The 18,714-nt window shown below is 43.6% G+C and overlaps 1 protein-coding gene across 9 annotated transcripts in view; it reads left to right on the top strand.

Moving 5' to 3' along the window:
• Positions 1 to 18,714, top strand: part of DIP2A (disco interacting protein 2 homolog A) — a 117,594-nt gene that overhangs the window by 31,009 nt on the left and 67,871 nt on the right. For 8 of the 9 annotated variants that reach the window (XM_027041340.2, XM_027041337.2, XM_027041334.2 and 5 more), the window contains 4 exons: positions 2,600 to 2,671; positions 6,671 to 6,790; positions 14,138 to 14,257; positions 15,589 to 15,819. In XM_027041340.2, the coding sequence (XP_026897141.1) occupies positions 2,600 to 2,671; positions 6,671 to 6,790; positions 14,138 to 14,257; positions 15,589 to 15,819 (543 nt within the window). The remainder of the gene's footprint in view (positions 1 to 2,599; positions 2,672 to 6,670; positions 6,791 to 14,137; positions 14,258 to 15,588; positions 15,820 to 18,714) is intronic. The other variant, XM_027041341.2, reaches the window with a different exon arrangement.

Genomic DNA, 18,714 nt, shown 5'->3' with positions numbered 1-18,714 from the left:
TGAGCTCTGGCTCAGTATCATACCCCTTCCTGGAGGGCTGGTAAGAACAGCTACCAGCCCACAGACCACGAGAGAAGGATGGGTCCTGGCATTTTCCCCAAGTCCCCCAGGTGCTGGGGTGCTCAGCCAGGGGCGAGCATTAGTCTGACTGAGATTGCCTTCAGCTGTCGGGTCAGTGTTACCCCAGTTTTGTGCAGCTAGGTGGGGAGTTTGGCTCTGCTGTTTGGCTCTTTAGTGTTTACTGAACTTGGGTTCCGAAAACTTCTATTTGAGTCTCTTTTTTATTAGCTTATTAGTTTTGTATCTGCATTCTGTTTTGGAATTCTACCTTGCTCTTTGTGTGGGTAGAAGTGTTGCATTCAGTGGCGTGTTGGGTTAGTGTCTAAGTTGGATGGGTAAAGTATGGTAACTGGTTACACATGAAAATGTGTAGCTGGTTGTGTTCAACTGGTTCACTAAAAAACACGAGACTGCTTTTGTAATATCACAGGCATGAAGCAGGGAGTTAACGTTTAATTTCTGAATGCTCTTTGACACCTTTACCGTGTAAATGTTCCTTTGAAATGGGGACCTAAGAAGGAGCCCTTTCTAGGAAATGAATACTTAATTTTTAAATATCCTGGAAAATCAAATGCTCTGCTTTTAAATAGGGATTTATCAGTTTTAGTTTAGTGTAACAGTATTTAGTTTTCATTTAAGTTTGTCTTAATTACATATTTTCATATATTTCAGAGGAAACATTTTTTAGTAGATACTTCTATAAAAAATACATGCACTTTAAAGTTGTTCATAAATTAAAAATTAATAAGCTGAATTGTACAATCATATCCTGGCCCAGATTGGGGTCTGTGAGTGTCCAGTGAGTGGGTAGGACAAGGACAGTGCACCCCCATGGGCCATGGCAATTCACAGGGGATTAGGCATGCTCACTGCATCATGGATTGACTCATGTTAAAAATGGAGTGCTTAGCAGGGGAAAAAATAGGCAGAGTGAGATTTGCAATATAATGCCATTTAGGTAAAGTAAAAATACAAGGACACAAACTAGTATACATTCTGCAGAACAAATTCAAATTAAGGCTAGTTTTCTGTAGGGGTGGCGGGGGGGAATAAGGTGGGGACAGAGGGATAAATAAAGCGCAGAAGAGATAAGACGGGCTCGCCGGGGAGGACTGGACTGAATGAGCTGTGGTTAAAGCAGTGCCCGACCCGCTGGGAACTTGAGGTAACCTGGCCCGGTGCTTCCCTGACCCCAGAATCGTCTTCTGTAGGATGGTGTATTAATGCCGAGACTCTCAGTGAGTCTTAACTTAGATGTGACACATTCAGTGTTGTTGGGTGTTTTGACACAACAAATTCTGCGGTCAAGAGTTCGTATAGCCTGGTGGCTCAGTCGGTCAAGCGTCCGGGCTCTCTGCTGTCCATGCAGAGCCTGCTTCGGATCCTTTCTCCTCCTCTCTGCCCCTCCCTGACTCTCTCTCTGAAGAGTTCATATACAGAAAATACTTGGTAAAGCATCCCTCAATGAGAGCCACTCATGTCTCCTGATTTCCGCAGCCTGCCCCCATGCTTGTCTGATCGGGACAGGGGCTGGGAGAGTGAGGAGGGGTTACAAAACATTAAAACTTTCCATTGAAGAAAGTCTGTCCAAACAAGATACCAGTGGAAATTGTAATGTACGTTTCTGGTCTAAATAAAATCTCTAAAGCGTGACACATTCACTTTGGGCATGCCAAGTTCTCTCTAGGAAACCGAACGTGCACATAGATCGAGAAGGGTTTCCATGAAGACACACTTCCTGTCTTGTTCCTGGTGGTTTAATTCATTTTTAGGTTGTTCTTCTTTCGGTGATTTGTCAGAACAGCCACACCTGTGCCTGAGTCGTGGCTCAGAGGTGTGCTTTGGCCTGAGACCAGCTCTTCCACAGCACGAACCTGCACAGGAGCTGCTTCAGGATCTTGGTAAAATGCGGGCTCATGTTCGATAGTGTGGCCCAGGAGGCTACTTTTCTTTCTTTCTCTCTTTTTTTTTTAAACTGTAAAAATTTTTATTTTTAAATTTTTTATTAAATTTTTTTAAAGTCTGCATTTCTGACAGGCTCTTAGGGAATGCCAAATGCAGTTTTTAAACATTAAAGTATTATTGACCTACAATAAAAGTCTCTCTTCCGGTGTGCAGTTCTAGCAGGTTTTGACCAGCATGTGCTGTCATGGGCCGCCATCACCATTGCAACAGAGCAGTGTCATGAGCCCCCAGATTCCCTTGTTCCCCACTGTACTCAGCCGCTTTCTCATGCCCATGTCCTGGCAGCCACTGTCTCCTCTGTCCCTATAGTTTTATCTTTTCCAGACTGTCATACAAATGGAATAATTCAGCATGTAGCCCTTTGAGCCTGGCTTCTTTCCAATGTTCATGTGAACTCTATCCAGATTGTTGTATATGTCAATGGTTTGTTCCTTTTTACTGCTAGTATTCCATTGTATGGACGCATCATACAATGCATTAGTGTTTCAAGGTTCTCCATTATGAATTAATTCTTAATCCAAAAATTTTGGAACTCTGGAGGAGATGTAACTGTCTTTTTCCACTGTCGTTTTAGGTGACATCACTCAAAAAGGGTATGAAAAGAAACGGGCAAAACTGCTTGCACGCTATATCCCGCTTATTCAAGGTAAAGTCAACACACTCAGCTGTTTTCTAACCGTCATTTTTCTCACCAAACTTGACTTAAAGATTGATTTTAGAGTTTAACATTGGTATATTTCCTATTTATTAACTTTTTGTGATAACGGCAATGTTCGGTAACCATTAGCCATGTATGGCTGTTGAGCACTTGAAATATGGCTAGTGTAACCGAGAGACTGAATTTTTAATTTAATTGTAATTAATTAAGCTTAAATAGCAAGAAAGACCCCCAACATGATTAAAAAAAAAGCCCACTAGAAAAATGGGGCTGAAGACTTGAATCACTATGTTGTAAGCAGAAACCCTACTAGCCAACAAGCAGACAAAAAAATGTTTAACCTCAGCAGTAATCAGAGAAATGTGGATTAGAGCCATAACCTACCTTGGGTTGTTGGAGGGGATTTAAACAGTGGGGTGTGGACAGCTGGTATAGCTGACGAGGGGCAGAGGTGACCAGCAGCTGTCCTTTGGGTGCACACGTGGTTTGGACAGACATTTGCACCTTGTCCTCTCTCTGTGCACAAGAATGTTTCTTACATCCCTGAAGTGCCAAGAACTCACATGTCCGTCGGCAGAGTCCACCCAGTGGAAAGCTTGAAGACCGACACGCAGCAGCAAGGATGAATCTCATAAACACGATGGGGAGTGAAGGAAACAATCGCGAAGGGATACAGGCAGTATAACTTGAAAAAACACGCCAGACCGCGCTGTTGAGGAACTCTTGTGTAGTTGGTAAAGACAAGGGAGTGGTTTGCACTGAAGTCAGCCCCCCATGCCATCGTGGTGTGAGGTGGTTGTGCAGGGGCTCCGAAGGCGCTTGAGTGTTTATTTCCTTCCCAGGGCAGTTTTCACGTCGGTTTTCTCCTGTGTGATAATTTGTAAACTGAACACATCCTTTATACTGTCTATGTCAGCATGATATATTTTAAAATAAATCAACAATAAAAAGAGGACGGGAGGCTCATTATGTACTGACTTGCATTAATCCAAAACAAAAGAAAAGCAAACTCTGAGTAAAACTGGAATTGAAGGGAACCGTTAAAAGTGTCTTTAAGCCCATGTGACAAACGTCACCAGCAACTGTCAGACTAGGTGACACAACCGTAGCATCCCCAGCCCAGGCAGGGTGAGAAAGCGTTACTCGCCATGCCCGTTCTGATGCCACTCTGCTCTGGTGGCCACTGCCACTGCAGTGTGACAGGAGAACAGGCAGGATGAATATTGGAGACAGTCATCTGCACTTAGAGATGGTATTGTTTCGTTCCTTGGAAACACGGGTGACTGCTTACTTACCCGTTAGACTTAGTAAGAGTTCTTGGTCTGATAGAAGACAGATGTGCAAGGATCAATAGCTTTTATCTGGCAATATTTTAATGAAAAAATTTACATTTGTAATGGCAATAAACTGTCAAATGCTTATTAATACATTTAGCAAGAAAGCCACAGAACCTAGATTAGGATCGTAAAATCCATTTGAAAGAAATAGCCAAGACCCTAAAATATGAAGAAAGATACCAATTTCCTAAATAGAAAAAGTTAGTATCCTAAAATGTCAGTTTGCAAATTAATCTGTGAACGTTATGTAGTCCAGTCTGAATACCGCTGGCTGATTTTTAAAATTTCCAAACCTGGGATTGGAAATAATAACCCATTTGAAGGAGAAAAGTTCTGAGAGTAGGTAATACATCGTTGAAAAAGAACCCTAGTGAGAAAGGACCTGCCTTCAGGGTGGTAAACGGACTGTGTGCACGTACAGTCACTGCAAGAGGGTGTTGGGTGTTCGGGGCAGAAGAGCCAGTGAGCGGAAGGGTGGGCGGTCTGGAAGTGCCGCAGGGAGCGCGGGGAGGAGGCCGGCCGCACCTTACAGTGGGGACCGGCCCTGTCCGGGGCTGGGTTCTTCCTCTCCACCATCAGCCAACAGGAACTTGAGAAGGATAAAAGCTCTAAGTATGTTTGTGATTATAAAATACTATAACATTCAGGAGAATATTTGAGTGACTTCTGAATGGTGTTTATAAGATAGGAGACCTGGAAGTTAGAAAGGAAAAGAAAGTGGGTATGTTTGGTTCCCTAGAAATGAAAATATTTCAGAATGGCTGAGCTGCCACCAGCTGCTCTCAGGGCCCCTGCTCTCAGGTGTGTGCACAGGCCAGGGTCGTGTCCCCAGCAGAGCAGGGCCTCCTGCAGGTTTTCTTCGAGAACTTGTTAGCTGGATGAAATGAATAGAAATTCAAGGAAGAGGAATTGTGGATGGGCAGTAAACATTAAATTACGTTCACCCCACTAGCAGGTGTGGAAGTGCAAATTAAAGCAAACCATGTTCCTCCTACGAGATTGGCAAAATTCTAAAAAAACATTTTTAGCACCCAGGGCTGAAAAGGATGTGAGGAAATAGCACTTTCGCGCATTGCTTATGGGCATGTATGTTGCTGTAACTTTTTTAGAAAATTATTTCTTGGTACCTGTAAAAATTAAAAATGTACTGCTTTCTCGTGTGATCATTTCACATTGGGCTTGTATCTTTGTGGAATAAATGAATCTATCTCAAAGAATAAAAACACCCATATTTTGGAATGCAAGCATAAGGATGTCCATATGCATGTATATGACTTTGCCACATGCCTGTTTGTAATCCATAATGCACAAGGCTCTATGTATTCTCCATTACGAACTTGAGAGTAATTTTCTCGAGTCACAAGAACAAAATGCCAGTCACAGTGCTGACCAGTATTATCCTACGTGTGTATGTGTTTGTATATGCTCAGATTTTGAAGAGCTTAAACACTGACTTCCAGAAGGAGTCGTCCCATCGTCTAGCTCTGTGTAACTAGCCACCCCAAAATGTAGCACCTGAGCAGCAGTGGTGACGTCTATTCTGCCCACACATCTACAGTTTGGCCTGGTGGTGGTGCTGAGTCCCGAGCCACCATGTTCCCTGCTGTCCTTGCACGTGTCCTCGTGGTGTGTTGTCTCAGCGAATCTCCAGGTCACGCAGAGTTGCTCTGCCACACTGTGTCCAGCAGTGGGTTGGAGGCAGGGACAAATGGCCTCTTTTCAGGAGGTGATAAGGGCTGGAGGAGTCCACAGGGCTGGAATGCCTGCTGCCTATTTTTATGAGACGTCTTGATCTAGAGAATAAATCTAAACTTACTACTTTGATGAAGCATGACAGAAGGCTTTGCTTTGTGCTGTTCTCAAATATCAGCCAATTAGAGCTCAAACAACACCATGGATTCTGTTTCATGACCTTGTGTACTTGGGCCCCGTCCCTTTACTCCCCATACTGTGTCCTCAGGACCTGTGTGGTCAGGGGCTGTGGGCCTGGCAGCAGTGTAGCACGTCGTCCAGGTGTTGGGTTTGGAGACAGCGAGCAGGCGTCACAGCCTGAGGTTGTCAGTGCCTGAGGTCTCTGTACCTCGTGCTCCCTGACACTCACTATTACGTGCACCCCTCACTTCTCCACTGTCCCACGTTTCTGCCTGTGTCCAAGGGCGACTGGTTATGCCCCAGTGACTGCTTAGTGGGATGTTTCTTACTGAGTTGGTTGACATCATGGATAGTGCCAGGAAAAGTGACACACAGGCCTTTGCAGATTCAGGAAATGTTTATGATGCAGAAACATTCTTTTAAAGGACCTTCCCAAGAGAATCTGCCCTAAGTGGCTGCATGTGTTGTGCTGATGGTCTCGGGGATGATGTGTGATGGTCACCCTTTTTGGGGATGGTGGACAGTGAGGCAGGGAAGGCTGGGCACTTTTGGGAGAGAGAGCCAGAAGTGGACATTCATGGTTCTGTCCCTGACCTCCAGATACAGGGCTTCTGGACTTCAAGGGCCACCACAGGGTGCATGTGCTCAGATTGTTATTTTTGGTAAGGTGCATGCTATGTAGTGACATAGGACAAATATGTGCTGTTTTAAATGGATTTTTCCATCACCAGAGAAGCAAATTGTTTACACAAGATATTCCTACAAAATTGTTTTGCAGGAGTAGATCCATCCCTACAAGCCGAGAATAGGATCCCAGGTCCCTCACAAACCACAGCTGTAGCGCCCAAACAGCAGAAGCCACGGCCTACCAACTCACGGGACGAGCGCTTCCGGTCAGGTAGGGACCAGAGGGGGCAGGCGTCAACGAGTGGACCGGCTTTCAGTCCTTTGTTCTTTGCTGTAAATGTTCTTTGCTCTGCTGAAGAAATTATTTTCACTTGAATGATGATTCACCACATCATGATATTTTTCAAGAGAAAAATTAACCTTCACACAACCACAGTATCTCTTTAAATCTTTTTTTTAATGTTTATTTTTGACAGAGAGAGAGAGAGAGAGAGAGGGAATGAGGGGGAGGGGCAGAGAGAGAGGGAGACACAGATCCGAAGCAGGATCTCACAGACCACGAGATCATGACCTGAGCCGAAGTCGGACGCCCGACAGACTGAGCCACCCAGGCGCCCCCAGCCGCAGTATCTCTTAATGTAACCTGCAAGATAGGTGCTCTAAAATCTCTGGAGAAATGTCCTCCCCTCTCCCCCCCGCCCCGATTAGTATAATTTCTTTAAACGTTTTTGTCCATTTTTCTACCTCGAGCTTGGGGCTGGTTGGTATTAGTAATTTTTGTACATTAGGGAGTGGCTTTTACTGTAGGTGTTTTTAATTTTTTTTTTCTTTTTCTAATTTTGGAGATTTTCTTCTAACTAGATTTCTGCCACTCTGTCAGTATTTTTATGAATATTTAAATTTGTCTATGATATTTTATTTGAATTATCAGATCACGCATTGAAAAAATAATGTTTTCAGTTGTAGGTTACATGTCGGTAAATTTTGGGTACTTTGCTTCACCTGTTTACACCCATTGTGTGATCGTATATTTCCTTTCCATTTAAGCTCTTTTGGTAAGCCTTTTTATTTTTTTATTTTTTAATAAAGAAAAACTTTCAACAGAGATAAAGAAATGGCCCCCGTTTTAAGAATATCTAAGAAAAATATTAAGATTTTAAATATTATGTTGGGGCACCTGGGTGGCTCAGTCAGTTAAGCGTCTGACTTCAGCTCAGGCCGTGATCTCACGGTTTGTGAGTTCGAGCCCCACATCGGGCTCTGTGCTGACCGCTCAGAGCCTGGAGCTTGCCTCGGGTTCTGTATCTCCCTCTGTCTCTGCCTCTCCCCTGTTCATGCTCTGTCTCTCTCTGTCTCAAAAATAAATAAACATTAAAAAAAAATTATAAAAAAATATTATGTTAACATGGGAGTGTGATGAAGTGACTTGAGAAATTTTTGATAAATTTCTTACTAATTTAATGTATATTTAAAAAACTTTGTCACACTGTTAATATTTTCTGATGATATAAACAATACATGTGATATGCAATATAATAATCAGGTTTAAGGAAAAAGTAAAATCACTTGGATTCTGGATCCTGAGACAACCATTGTCAGCATCTCACTGAGCACCATTGCCTTCAGCCCTGAGTGCACACACTTGCACACACATGCACTCACAAATACACACACACAGATACTCACGCACACACAGGCACCTGTATGCAGATACTTGCACACACATGCAGATACACGCACACAGATCGTCACATGTGCATGCAGGTGCCTGCACACAGATACTTGCACGCGCATGTAGATACACATATGTACATACAGATACTTGCCTACGCATGCAGATACATGCACATACATGCGGATACTCACAGATGTTTGCACACACACACACAGATACCTGCTTGTGCAGATACTCACGCACAAATACTTGTACACACATGCAGATACCCACATGTGCACACAGATACTTGCACGTGCAGTCACATACCAGCATGAAGATACTTGCAGGTGCACACAGATACGTGTATGCAAATACTCGCACATGCATGCAGATAGTCACACGCACATGCAGATACTTGCACGTGCATGTGGATAGTGACATGCACATGCAGGCACCTGCACGCAGATATCTGCACATGCACACAGATATTCACATGCAGATACTTGCACACATACTTGCATATGCACACAGATACTTGCACATGCGTGCAGATACTTGCACATGCACACAAATACTCGCACGCAGATACCTGCACATGCACACAGATACCTGCATGTACACCCTACAGATACTCACACGCAAATAAATACCCACACGTGCATGCAGATACTCGCACACAGATAACCTGCATGTGTATACAGATACTTGCACATGCATGCATGCGCTCCATGAATCAGGTTGCAGTAAAGGCCCCCTTCCTCTCCCTGTCTTCCTTATTTCCCTGCTCCCCCATCCTCTGCTCCCTGTCTGTTTCCATGTGACTGATGTTAATAAACTGTATATTCTAGTTCTGATTCCAGTTCTAATTCTTTATTTTCTGAATATAAGACCTTTATCATTGCTAATGTTTTATCCAAGGCTTTGTCTTGTCTTTGCATTCTCTTCAAGTGGCTTTTGAAGAACAGAAGTTTTTAATCTTTAAAAAATTTCTCATTTTCTTTTTTTTCTGAGTTTTATTTATTTATTTAATTTATTTATTGTTTAATTTACAACCAAATTAGTGAGCATATAGTGCATCAAAGATTTCAGGAGTAGATTCCTTAGTGCCCCTTACCCATTTAGCCCATCCTCCCTCCCACAACCCCTCCAGCAACCCTCAGTTTGTTCTCCATATTTATGAGTCTCTTCTGTTTTCTCCCCCTCCCTGTTTTTATACTATTTTTGCTTCCCTTCCCTTACATTCATCTGTTTAGTATCTTAAATTCCTCATATGAGTGAACTCATATGATATTTGTCTTTCTCTGACTGACTCATTTCACTTAGCATAGTACCCTCCAGTTCCATCCACATAGTTGCAAATGGTCCCCCTCCCTGTTTTTCTATTATTTTTCTCTTCCCTTATGTTCATCTGTTTTGTCTCTTAAAGACCTCATATGAGTGAAGTCATATGATTTTTGTCTTTCTCTGACTGACTCATTTCACTTAGCATAGTACCCTCCGGTTCCACCCACATAGTTGCAAATGGCAAGATTTCATTTTGACTGCCAAGTAATACTCCGTTGTGTGTGTGTGTGTGTGTGTGTGTGTGTGTGTGTGTGTGTGTGTGTGTATTCTTTATCCATTCATCCATCGATGGACATTTGGGCTCTTTCCATTCTTTGGCTATTGTTGATAGTGCTGCTATAAACATTGGGGTGCATGTGTCCCTTCAAAACAGCATACCTGTATCCCTTGGATAAATACCCAGTAGTGCAATTGCTGGGTCGTAGGGTAGTTGTATTTTTAATTTTTTGAGGAACCTCCATACTGTTTTCCAGAGTGGCTGCACCAGTTTACATTCCCACCAGCAGTGCAAACATCCTCGCCAACATCTCTTGTTGCTAGAGTTAATGGTAGCCATTCTGACAGGTGTGATGTGGTATCTCATCGTGGTTTTGATTTGTATTTCTCTGATGATGAGTGATGTTGAGCATTTTTTCATGTGTCTGTTAGCCCTCTGGATGTCTTCTTCGGAAAAGTGTCTATTCATGTCTTTTGCCCATTTCTTCACTGGATTATTCATTTCCTGGGTATTGAGTTTAATAAGTTCTTTATAGATTTTCGATACTAACCTTTTAACTGATATGTCATTTGCAAATATCTTCTCCCATTCTTTCGGTTGCCTTTTAGTTTTGGTGATTGTTTCCTTTGCTGTGCAGAAGCCTTTTATTTTGATGAGGTCCCAGTAGTTCATTTTAGGTTTTAATTTTTTTTTTTTTTAAAGATTTTAAGTAATCTCTGTGCCCAACATAGGGCTTGAACCCACAACCCTGAGATCCAGTGTTGCACACTACACTGCCTGAGCTAGCCGGATGTCTCCAGAAGTTTTTAATTTTAATGAAATACAACTTATCAGCTTTTTTTTTTTTAATGGATAGGGCTTTTGTTTTTGTATCTAAGAAATCTTTGCCTCACCCAAGGTCACAAAGATTGTCACCTCTGTTTTCTTCTAGAAGTTTTCTACTTTTATGTTTTAATATTTTAGTTAATTTTAGTATTAGTTCAAGGTATGGATCACAGCTCATTTTTTCTGCATATGCACATCTGGTTGCTCCCACCATTTGTCAAGAAGACACTGCCTTTGTTCCCCCGTCCAGAAGCAGCTGCACGTTCATGTGTGATCCTGTTTCTGGACTCTCTTCTGTTCTGTTGATGTAGTCGTCTACTTTTGTGGTGAAACCCTGCTCTCGATGATTATAGCTTAATAGTAATTGTTGAAATCAATAGTGTTCTTCCTCCAAGTTTTGTTCCTTATTGTTGTTCCTTTGTCTGTAATGTGACTTCTTTTCCTCTGGCCCTTTTAAGATTTTTCTGTTGCTGGTTTTGAGTGATGCGGTGGTTTTGGTTTTGATTATGCGGTGGCTCGGCTTATGTAGTTTTATGTTTCTTGGGGTTTGTTGAGCTTCTTAGATTATTAGGCTTAGACCCCTGTTGTGCTGATATTGTGTAGATTTTTAGGTCTGTGTTGTTTTATCTGTGCTTGTGATTGTGTTTGTTTCTAAGACTACAATAGAGTTTAAAGTGCATGCTCATAGTCACTGCCATATCTGTTGCAGGGACTCCTGGATTTGTCTCTCTCAAATACCTTTTTATGTCTGGGAATATTTTTATTAGACTTATGTTTAAATGATAGCCTGGGCGTCTCAGTTGGTTGAGTGTCTGACTTTGGCTCAGGTCATGATCTCATGGTCTGTGAGTTCGAGCCCCCCGTCGGGCTCTGTGCTCACAGCTCAGAGCCTGGAGCCTGCTTCCAATTCTGTGTCTCCCTCTCTCTCTCTCTGCTCCTCCCCCGCTCGCACTTTGTCTCTCTCTCTCTCTCTCTTTCTCATAAATAAATAAACATTAACAAAATTAAAAAAAAAATGATAATTTGGCTAAGTATAAAATTCTAGGCTCAACACATTTTTCTTCAATGCCATGTTGCCTTCTTGTACCCAGTGGTCACTGTTGAGTAATATGAGTCTATCTCTTGATCCTTCTAAGATGATTTACTCTTTTTCCCTGGAAGCTTACACAATTGTCTTGTCTTTGATGTTTGTAAATTTTTTTTAATTTTTAATTTTTGTTTAGAGAGAGTGCAAGTGAGTAAGCGAGGGAGGGGCAGAGAGAGAGACAGGGGGGTGAGAATTTCAAGCAGGCTCCACACCCCGTGCAGAGCTTGACATGGGGCTTGATCCCACAACCTTGGGATCATGATCTGGGCCGAAATCAAGAGTTAGATACTTAACCAACTGAGCCACCGAGGCGCCTCTGATGTTTAAATTTTATTTTAATACATGTAGGTGCAAATTTTTCATCTTTCCTGATTACCATCCTATGGGCCATTTCACTGTAAGATTTTTAAACATTTTAAAAATTTTTTTTTGGAGAAAAATATAAACATGTACAAAAGTGTACTTTCTAGTGGAATAGCCCCCTGGACTCATTGTCAGAGGCACAGCCCCAGCCATGTTCAGTCTTGATTCATTTATCCACACCTCATCCACTTCCTCCCTTCCCACATGATTTTGAAGCAAATCTCAGAGATTACGTTTATTTCTTTTAGATGTCATTATATTCTTGGTCTGTCTCTGGAAAGGATCATGTCCTTGTGTCTCTTAAGATAAAAACCATTGTCACAAAATAACAACACTTCATTAATATCAAATATCCAAATGTTCATATGGCTTTTTTAAATTTTTTATTCTTATATAAAAATTTTTTAAGTAAGCTCTGTGCCCAGCGTGGGGCCTGAACTCAACCCCAACATCAAGAGTCACACATTCCACCAACTGAGCCAGCCAGGTGCCCATGGTTTTTTAGAAACTGTTTGAACCCAGGATCCGAATAAGATGTACATTTCACAAATGGTGGGTAGGGTTTTCAGTCTTCCTTAACTTGTGTTTCCCCTCCCTCCAGTCTGTGGAAAAACTGCTGTGTGTCTGGCAGCTCCTATGTGGTGGAGCCCTCACCTCCGAGGCTCCCTGAGGGTCGGGTTAGATTTTCAGTTGTCCCTAAGACTTCAGAGATGGTGCTGTGTTCTCCCACCAGGAGGACAGCATGCCTGATTCTCTTCCCTGGGACGCTGGTGGCCAGTGATGCCCAGTTCCCAGATCCATGCAGTCATGAGGTCACAGCATGGGGAAACTGGTTCTGTCATCCTCCACCCAGAGGTTGGAGTACTTCCATACAGAGAAACTCCACCTTGCTTGCTACATGGTACAGGAGAGCCAGGAGAAATACCCAATTCTTTCCATTTATTTACTCCTCAGAATAATGAGTTGGGTCGCTGGCATCCTCCAGTGGCAGGTGATTAATTTTGCTTCCTCTTGAGGGGCACCTGGGTGGCTCAGTCGGTTGAGTGTCCGACTTCGGCTCGGGTCATGATCTCACGGTGTGTGAATTCAAGCGTCGCTTCGGGCTCTGTGCTGACAGCTCAGAGCCTGGAGCCTGCTTCAGATTCTGTATCTCCCTTCCTCTCTCTCTCTGCTCCTCCCCTGCTTGCACTCTGTCCGCCTCTCTCTCTCTCTCTCTCTCTCAAAAATAAATAAACATTAAAAATTAAAAAAAATTTTTTTGGCTTCCTTTCTGGGTTTTTTGTTTTTGTTTTTGTTTTTTTAGCGTTGTATTTGGTATTGGGTATTCTAGCATTTATCCTTGTTGATGTTCAAAATGTTCCATCCTTGGCCATTGGGAACATCTTTAGATTGGCTCCATGGCCACCTGAGCTATTTGACCAAGTCCCCACTGGCTGTTGCAACAAGATGCTTCAGGCTCATCTGTGCATTTCCTGCCCCTGCCCTACACTCTGCCGTGTCTCAGCGTCCTTGAGGGAACATGGTATTTGAAGGCCACGTTCTGGGGGCAAGGGTTACTCATTGCTAATGGGCTGGCACTGTTTCTAGACATTTTTATTGGACAGTCTGCAGCATTATCGTTAAAGACAAAACGCCACATTTCCATTCAGATTCACGACTGCAGAACTACCTCACTGCTTCTGTGTTTGGATCTTCTTCCTCATGAGTGTCTTGGTTCCCAGGGCCAGTAGCCTCACAGTGTGATTGCGGAAGGAGTTTTGTTATTTCTCATGTGTTGCTGCTTAGTAGCTAGCTCTAGAGGAACAGGCTAAACAGTCTAACTGCTTTGAAGTCCCTTGTAATAGTTGAGGCCAACAACTGGAGACGCGTTTAGGTTTGTTTCATTGTGTTTTTAATTAGGGCGTTTCTTTTTTTATATAGTTTTGATTTATAACTACAAAAATATTTATGTGGGTCCAAATCTACAAGTAAAGGAACATTTAAAGGAATCTAGGACTGATGTCATAGGCCAGGCTTAGGTGTCTCTTTCACACTCAGTGAAAACAAATAAGAATATGAAGCTTAATTTTGTCACTTCATAAGCAATCTTGTAGAAAGTGTCTTTACTGCTCTTGTTTTTACATAGATGTTCACACTGAAGCGGTGCAAGCAGCTTTGGCCAAATACAAGGAGAGGAAGATGCCTATGCCTTCAAAAAGACGTTCGGTTCTTGTCCACTCGTCGGTGGAGACGTACACACCTCCAGGTATTGATAGACTGTGTTGGGAATGGCTTCTGTAGATGTGACACAGCCCTGGTGTCATCACCTTCCTTTCCCCTTGAGTTGGAGTATCCTCCTGACCTGTATGCAGTAAAGATTTGGAAAAACTGGAGATTAAAAACGTTTGCATATGTGCAACATTCCTTACTGAAAATCTGTGGTCTACACAGTATGGCTTGTACCCAAATCGGTACTTGTTTTCTTTAGGACTTTTGGGTGTATTTTAATTCTTTTACTAAGATGCTATTTGTGCCTTTAAGTAAAGAGGGGAACCTAAAATAAACACTTACTAGAATACTAAAGTTCCCTGATTTAAGAATTGTAAAATTATTTTCATCTTATTAATGATTATTTACTATATCATTACCAGGCCTTAAATGGGAGAGTATAGGACAATTCGGAGGATTTAAAACATTTCTTCTATTATTGTTTTGTTGTCATTACCATTAGAAATGAAAACTTTCACCTGGAGTTTCTCTTCAGCAGCAGTGTTGCTAAACTGCACCAGGTGTGGGCAGTTGTGTGGCGCCTTCTGCCACCTCTGTTGTTATTTAAGTCGTGAAACTGACAACACGAGTTTTTGGTTTGATGACATGGTGAAAACCAAACACACCAGAGATATAGGATAATTTAGTGGTTTTGGTAACACTTCCTTTCTACAGAAAAGAAAAAGTTCATATTGTTGAAAAAAAATTGTAGAAATAGCTGTCACATGTTTCTACCAAATATAATTATACATAATAGCCAATTTTAAAAAACTTTTTAATAGTTGCATAACCATAATAAAATGCACAGCCGAGGTGACTTGATAGAACCTTTATGAGCAGTTAGTTTTATTGAGTGAAGCAGGTGTGTTGGGGAAGGAATTCTTTCCAGAGCTCATTGTTGCTGCCCCTAAGAGGGTGCAGTTGGACGGAGTGAGGCCCCATCACCACTGCACTGACCTGGGCCATGTGTGAAGGTTGTGTGGGGTGTTCACTCAGATGGGCACTCGACACTTGGGGTCTTCTTTGATATTTGGGACCCCACCAAGGAATGAGCTGAAGCCACTCCCAGCGTGCGGTGCCCCCGGACAGTCCTCTTGGGGAAGCTGGGGTCGAGAAACCAGTTTCCCAGGTAGGGCTCCTTGGATCTTACAGTCGGGCAAACGAGGGCTGAGATGACCCCTTGGCCAGGCAGGGCATAGCGGTGCAGGTGCAGGGCATAGCGGAGCTTGCCACGTGCTGGCCTGGGAGACTCAGGTGCCAGTGTGGGGACTCCACCCCCCTCCCCGACTCATCCCTACATTATGCCTGTCGTCATTATTTTAACCACAGACACGTCATCTGCCTCAGAAGATGAGGGCTCTTTACGGCGACCCGGGCGACTTACCTCCACTCCGCTCCAGAGCCATTCCAACGTCGAGCCCTGGCTCGACCGGGTCATTCAGGGCTCGTCCACCTCATCCTCTGCATCCTCCACCTCATCTCACCCGGGAGGGAGACCCGCCGCTGCTCCCAGTGCCGCCGCCGCCACGCTCACAGGCCCCGTGGCCCACGCCCACATAGGTCAGTAACGAGCTGCCGCGGCCCCTCCAGGACAGGGGTGCCCCTGCGCCCATCAAGACCCACCTTCTCTTTTCCATCTGGAAATGTCTTTTTGGTAACAAAAGTCGTTCTTGATGCTTCTGTGGTTTGGTGATCCCAGACCCTGTGGTGCGTTGGCTTCCCCACAGGTCCCAGAGGTGGTGGTGTTCCTTGACGTCGTGTCTCCACCTTTTGTCAGGTGTAGGGTGGATGGTCCTTATACTTGTTCCTGGTAGCCACCCTTAGCCCCCTGCCACTACCTTGTCTCTGCCTTTGCTCTTTGCCTTGTGTGCACAGCTGTGGAGCTGTCAGTTGCCTCTGGGACAGGGGCCTGGGGCTGCGATCATGGTCTGGCCTTTCTTCCTCCACATACCAAGTTAGCCCCTCAACCTGAAAAGAGAGGTCAGGCAAAGCTAAATCATACAGATATGTAGATCTTTTCTAAGTCATCCAAGTCTTTCAATTACATAAATCTTAGAAAGGAACAATTGCAGACCTTTCCTCATTTGAAACCCTGTTTTCTAGACAACAACATTAGCATGGTTGGTCGGATGTGAGCTGGCATGCACAGCTCATACCTTAACAACAGCATACTCCTCACGTGGTGCCGTCAGTATTGTCGCAGTTAACTTCTCAACCCTTCTCAGCCCCCCTCTTCTGTAGATATGGAAGGAAGACAGAAAGATTGTAACTTGCCTGGGCTCACACAGCTGGCCTAGCGGTGAAGCCAGGGCTGATAAAAAGTTTTCTTGATTCCTATTCATTTTCTCTGCTGTTAGCTGTTCTGCTAAAACTGGAATGGTGCAGCAGCCATGCACCCGTGATTGGCTGCTGTTGTCGGTGGGGTCCTGTAAGCTGAACAACCACCCCCCTCCCCTTCCAGCAGGTGTGGGCTCAGAGCCTGAGCTGCCTTGGTGTGAAGTCTTGGTCATTGGGCTGGGCTGGGAGTAAATTGGATGGCATCTCAGCATCATCTGTGGACACATCCCCGACGCTCTTCACTTTTTATCTGTTGCATCAGTGCAGGAAACCTGCACATTTCTGTTGAGCTTGTGTCTTATAACCGTGACGTAGCCTTCCATGAGAACCCACGACACCTCATCCTGCTTCCAGCACACAGGGAGGCGGCTGCTGAGGTCGCTGGGTGGCAGCTGGAGCTCCAGAAAAGGCCCCTTTGGGAAACAGCCGGCCCGGCTGTTCCTACAGCTCTGCTAGATGCCCTGTGGAGGCCTAGTGCTCACTGCTCAGGCAGTGTTTTCAGGGGATAGCTTATAAAACAGCTTTCGCACGGATACGTTTTCTTCTCTATCACAGTGCTTTGACTTACTGGAAATACACAGATATCTCCAATGTGAGAAAAACAGTAGTTTTTGAATGTTCTTTCATCTTATTTCTGCTACCTGGTCTCTGTTCTCCGTGAGATGGTGTAGGAAGGTAAAACTGTATTAGCCATTGCCGAGCTGTTGGAAACCCTGCTTCCTGGTGGGTTGGAGATAAAAGCGTATCTAGCATGAGAAACTGGCCACAGTTCACAGTGTGTAGCTGGGCAGCCCTTGACTTCCCCGCGGTTGTGTGGGGTCTTTTAACAAAGCACTCAGCTGTAAGGAGTGTGTGTTCTGTGAAAGGCCCAGGTGTGAAGGTTTCTGCGGAGATGTGTTACGGCTGTGGATGGAGGACCCCTGGCTTCGGCAGGTGTGGCTGCGACCCTCTTTTCTCCCATCCCATTCACATGGCCTCTCATGTACATTATGTGATCAATTCTTATAAATTTAAAAAATCTTAACTGCGGATTATAGCCTTCATATGCTAAATGTTCACTGGATATAGTTGACTTGAGTCCCTAGATCTGAAAATACTTACCTTCCCTCTCCTTATTACAAAAATCATCCTTTTAGTTTTTAGCACTGGAGAATTCTTCAGTTGTGCTAAGGAAAGTGATACAAAAAGAAGAAGAATGTATTAGGTAAAAAAAATTTGAGGGACAATATATTAGGTTAAGGTAATTTGTAAAAATATATCATCTTCAATTTTAGAGTAAGGAAGTCAAATCCATAAAACATTGGGGCACAGCTATAAATACCTATATTTAGAAGTAGTATTTCCAGTTGTAGTAGTTCATTTAAAAAAAATTTTGTTAATGTTTATTTTTGAGAGAGAGAGAGAGAGACAGAGCACGAGCAGGGGAGGGGCAGAGAGAGAGGGAGACACAGAATCTGAAGCAGGCTCCAGGCTCTGAGCTGTCCGCACAGAGCCTGACGCGGGGCTCGAACTCACACAGGCCGTGAGATGGTGAACTGAGCCGAAGTCCGACGCTCAGCCGACTGAGTCACCCAGGCGCCTCTATAGTAGTTGATTTTTATTTGGAATGTTTGTTTATTTTTATGTAGCGATTTTACAACTGCTGTGTAGTTGAGATTACCATTAATGCCTTTCTTCATGAATATTGTTAGAATCATTTATTCTTTTTGCTAGACATGGAAGGGTAGGGAAATTTCTTTCTACATGGAAAGAACTTTGTGATAGGCAAACTTTAAAATGCTAATTTCATCAACATCATGCTTTTTCAAGGGTTGTGACAACTCTGTCATTAAATTAGATTTTTCCAAATGGTGTTTTCTGCTGTGTAAATAGTGAGTTTGGGTTTTGTTTCCATATAATTTCATCTTTCTATATATTTAAAAAAAGATTTTAGTTTGCATTCTGCCTGGGAAATGAAGTGATAGGTAAGCGGTAGGAATTGAGACGTCAGAAGCACCAGAGTGGGGCCTGCGGTCGCAGGAGCACGCGTTACAAGCCCAAATGGACCGCGTGTCTGTCCCGATGGCCCTAGCGCGGGTGCCACACTCACGCTCATGCCTCAGCAGCCCGTAGTCAGCC

The sequence above is a fragment of the Acinonyx jubatus genome, chromosome C2 (genome assembly GCF_027475565.1).
Source record: "Acinonyx jubatus isolate Ajub_Pintada_27869175 chromosome C2, VMU_Ajub_asm_v1.0, whole genome shotgun sequence".
Classification (NCBI taxonomy): Eukaryota; Metazoa; Chordata; class Mammalia; order Carnivora; family Felidae; genus Acinonyx; species Acinonyx jubatus.
The sequence above is the reverse complement of the archived record's forward strand: the minus strand, read 5'-3'. Positions and strand labels throughout refer to the sequence as shown.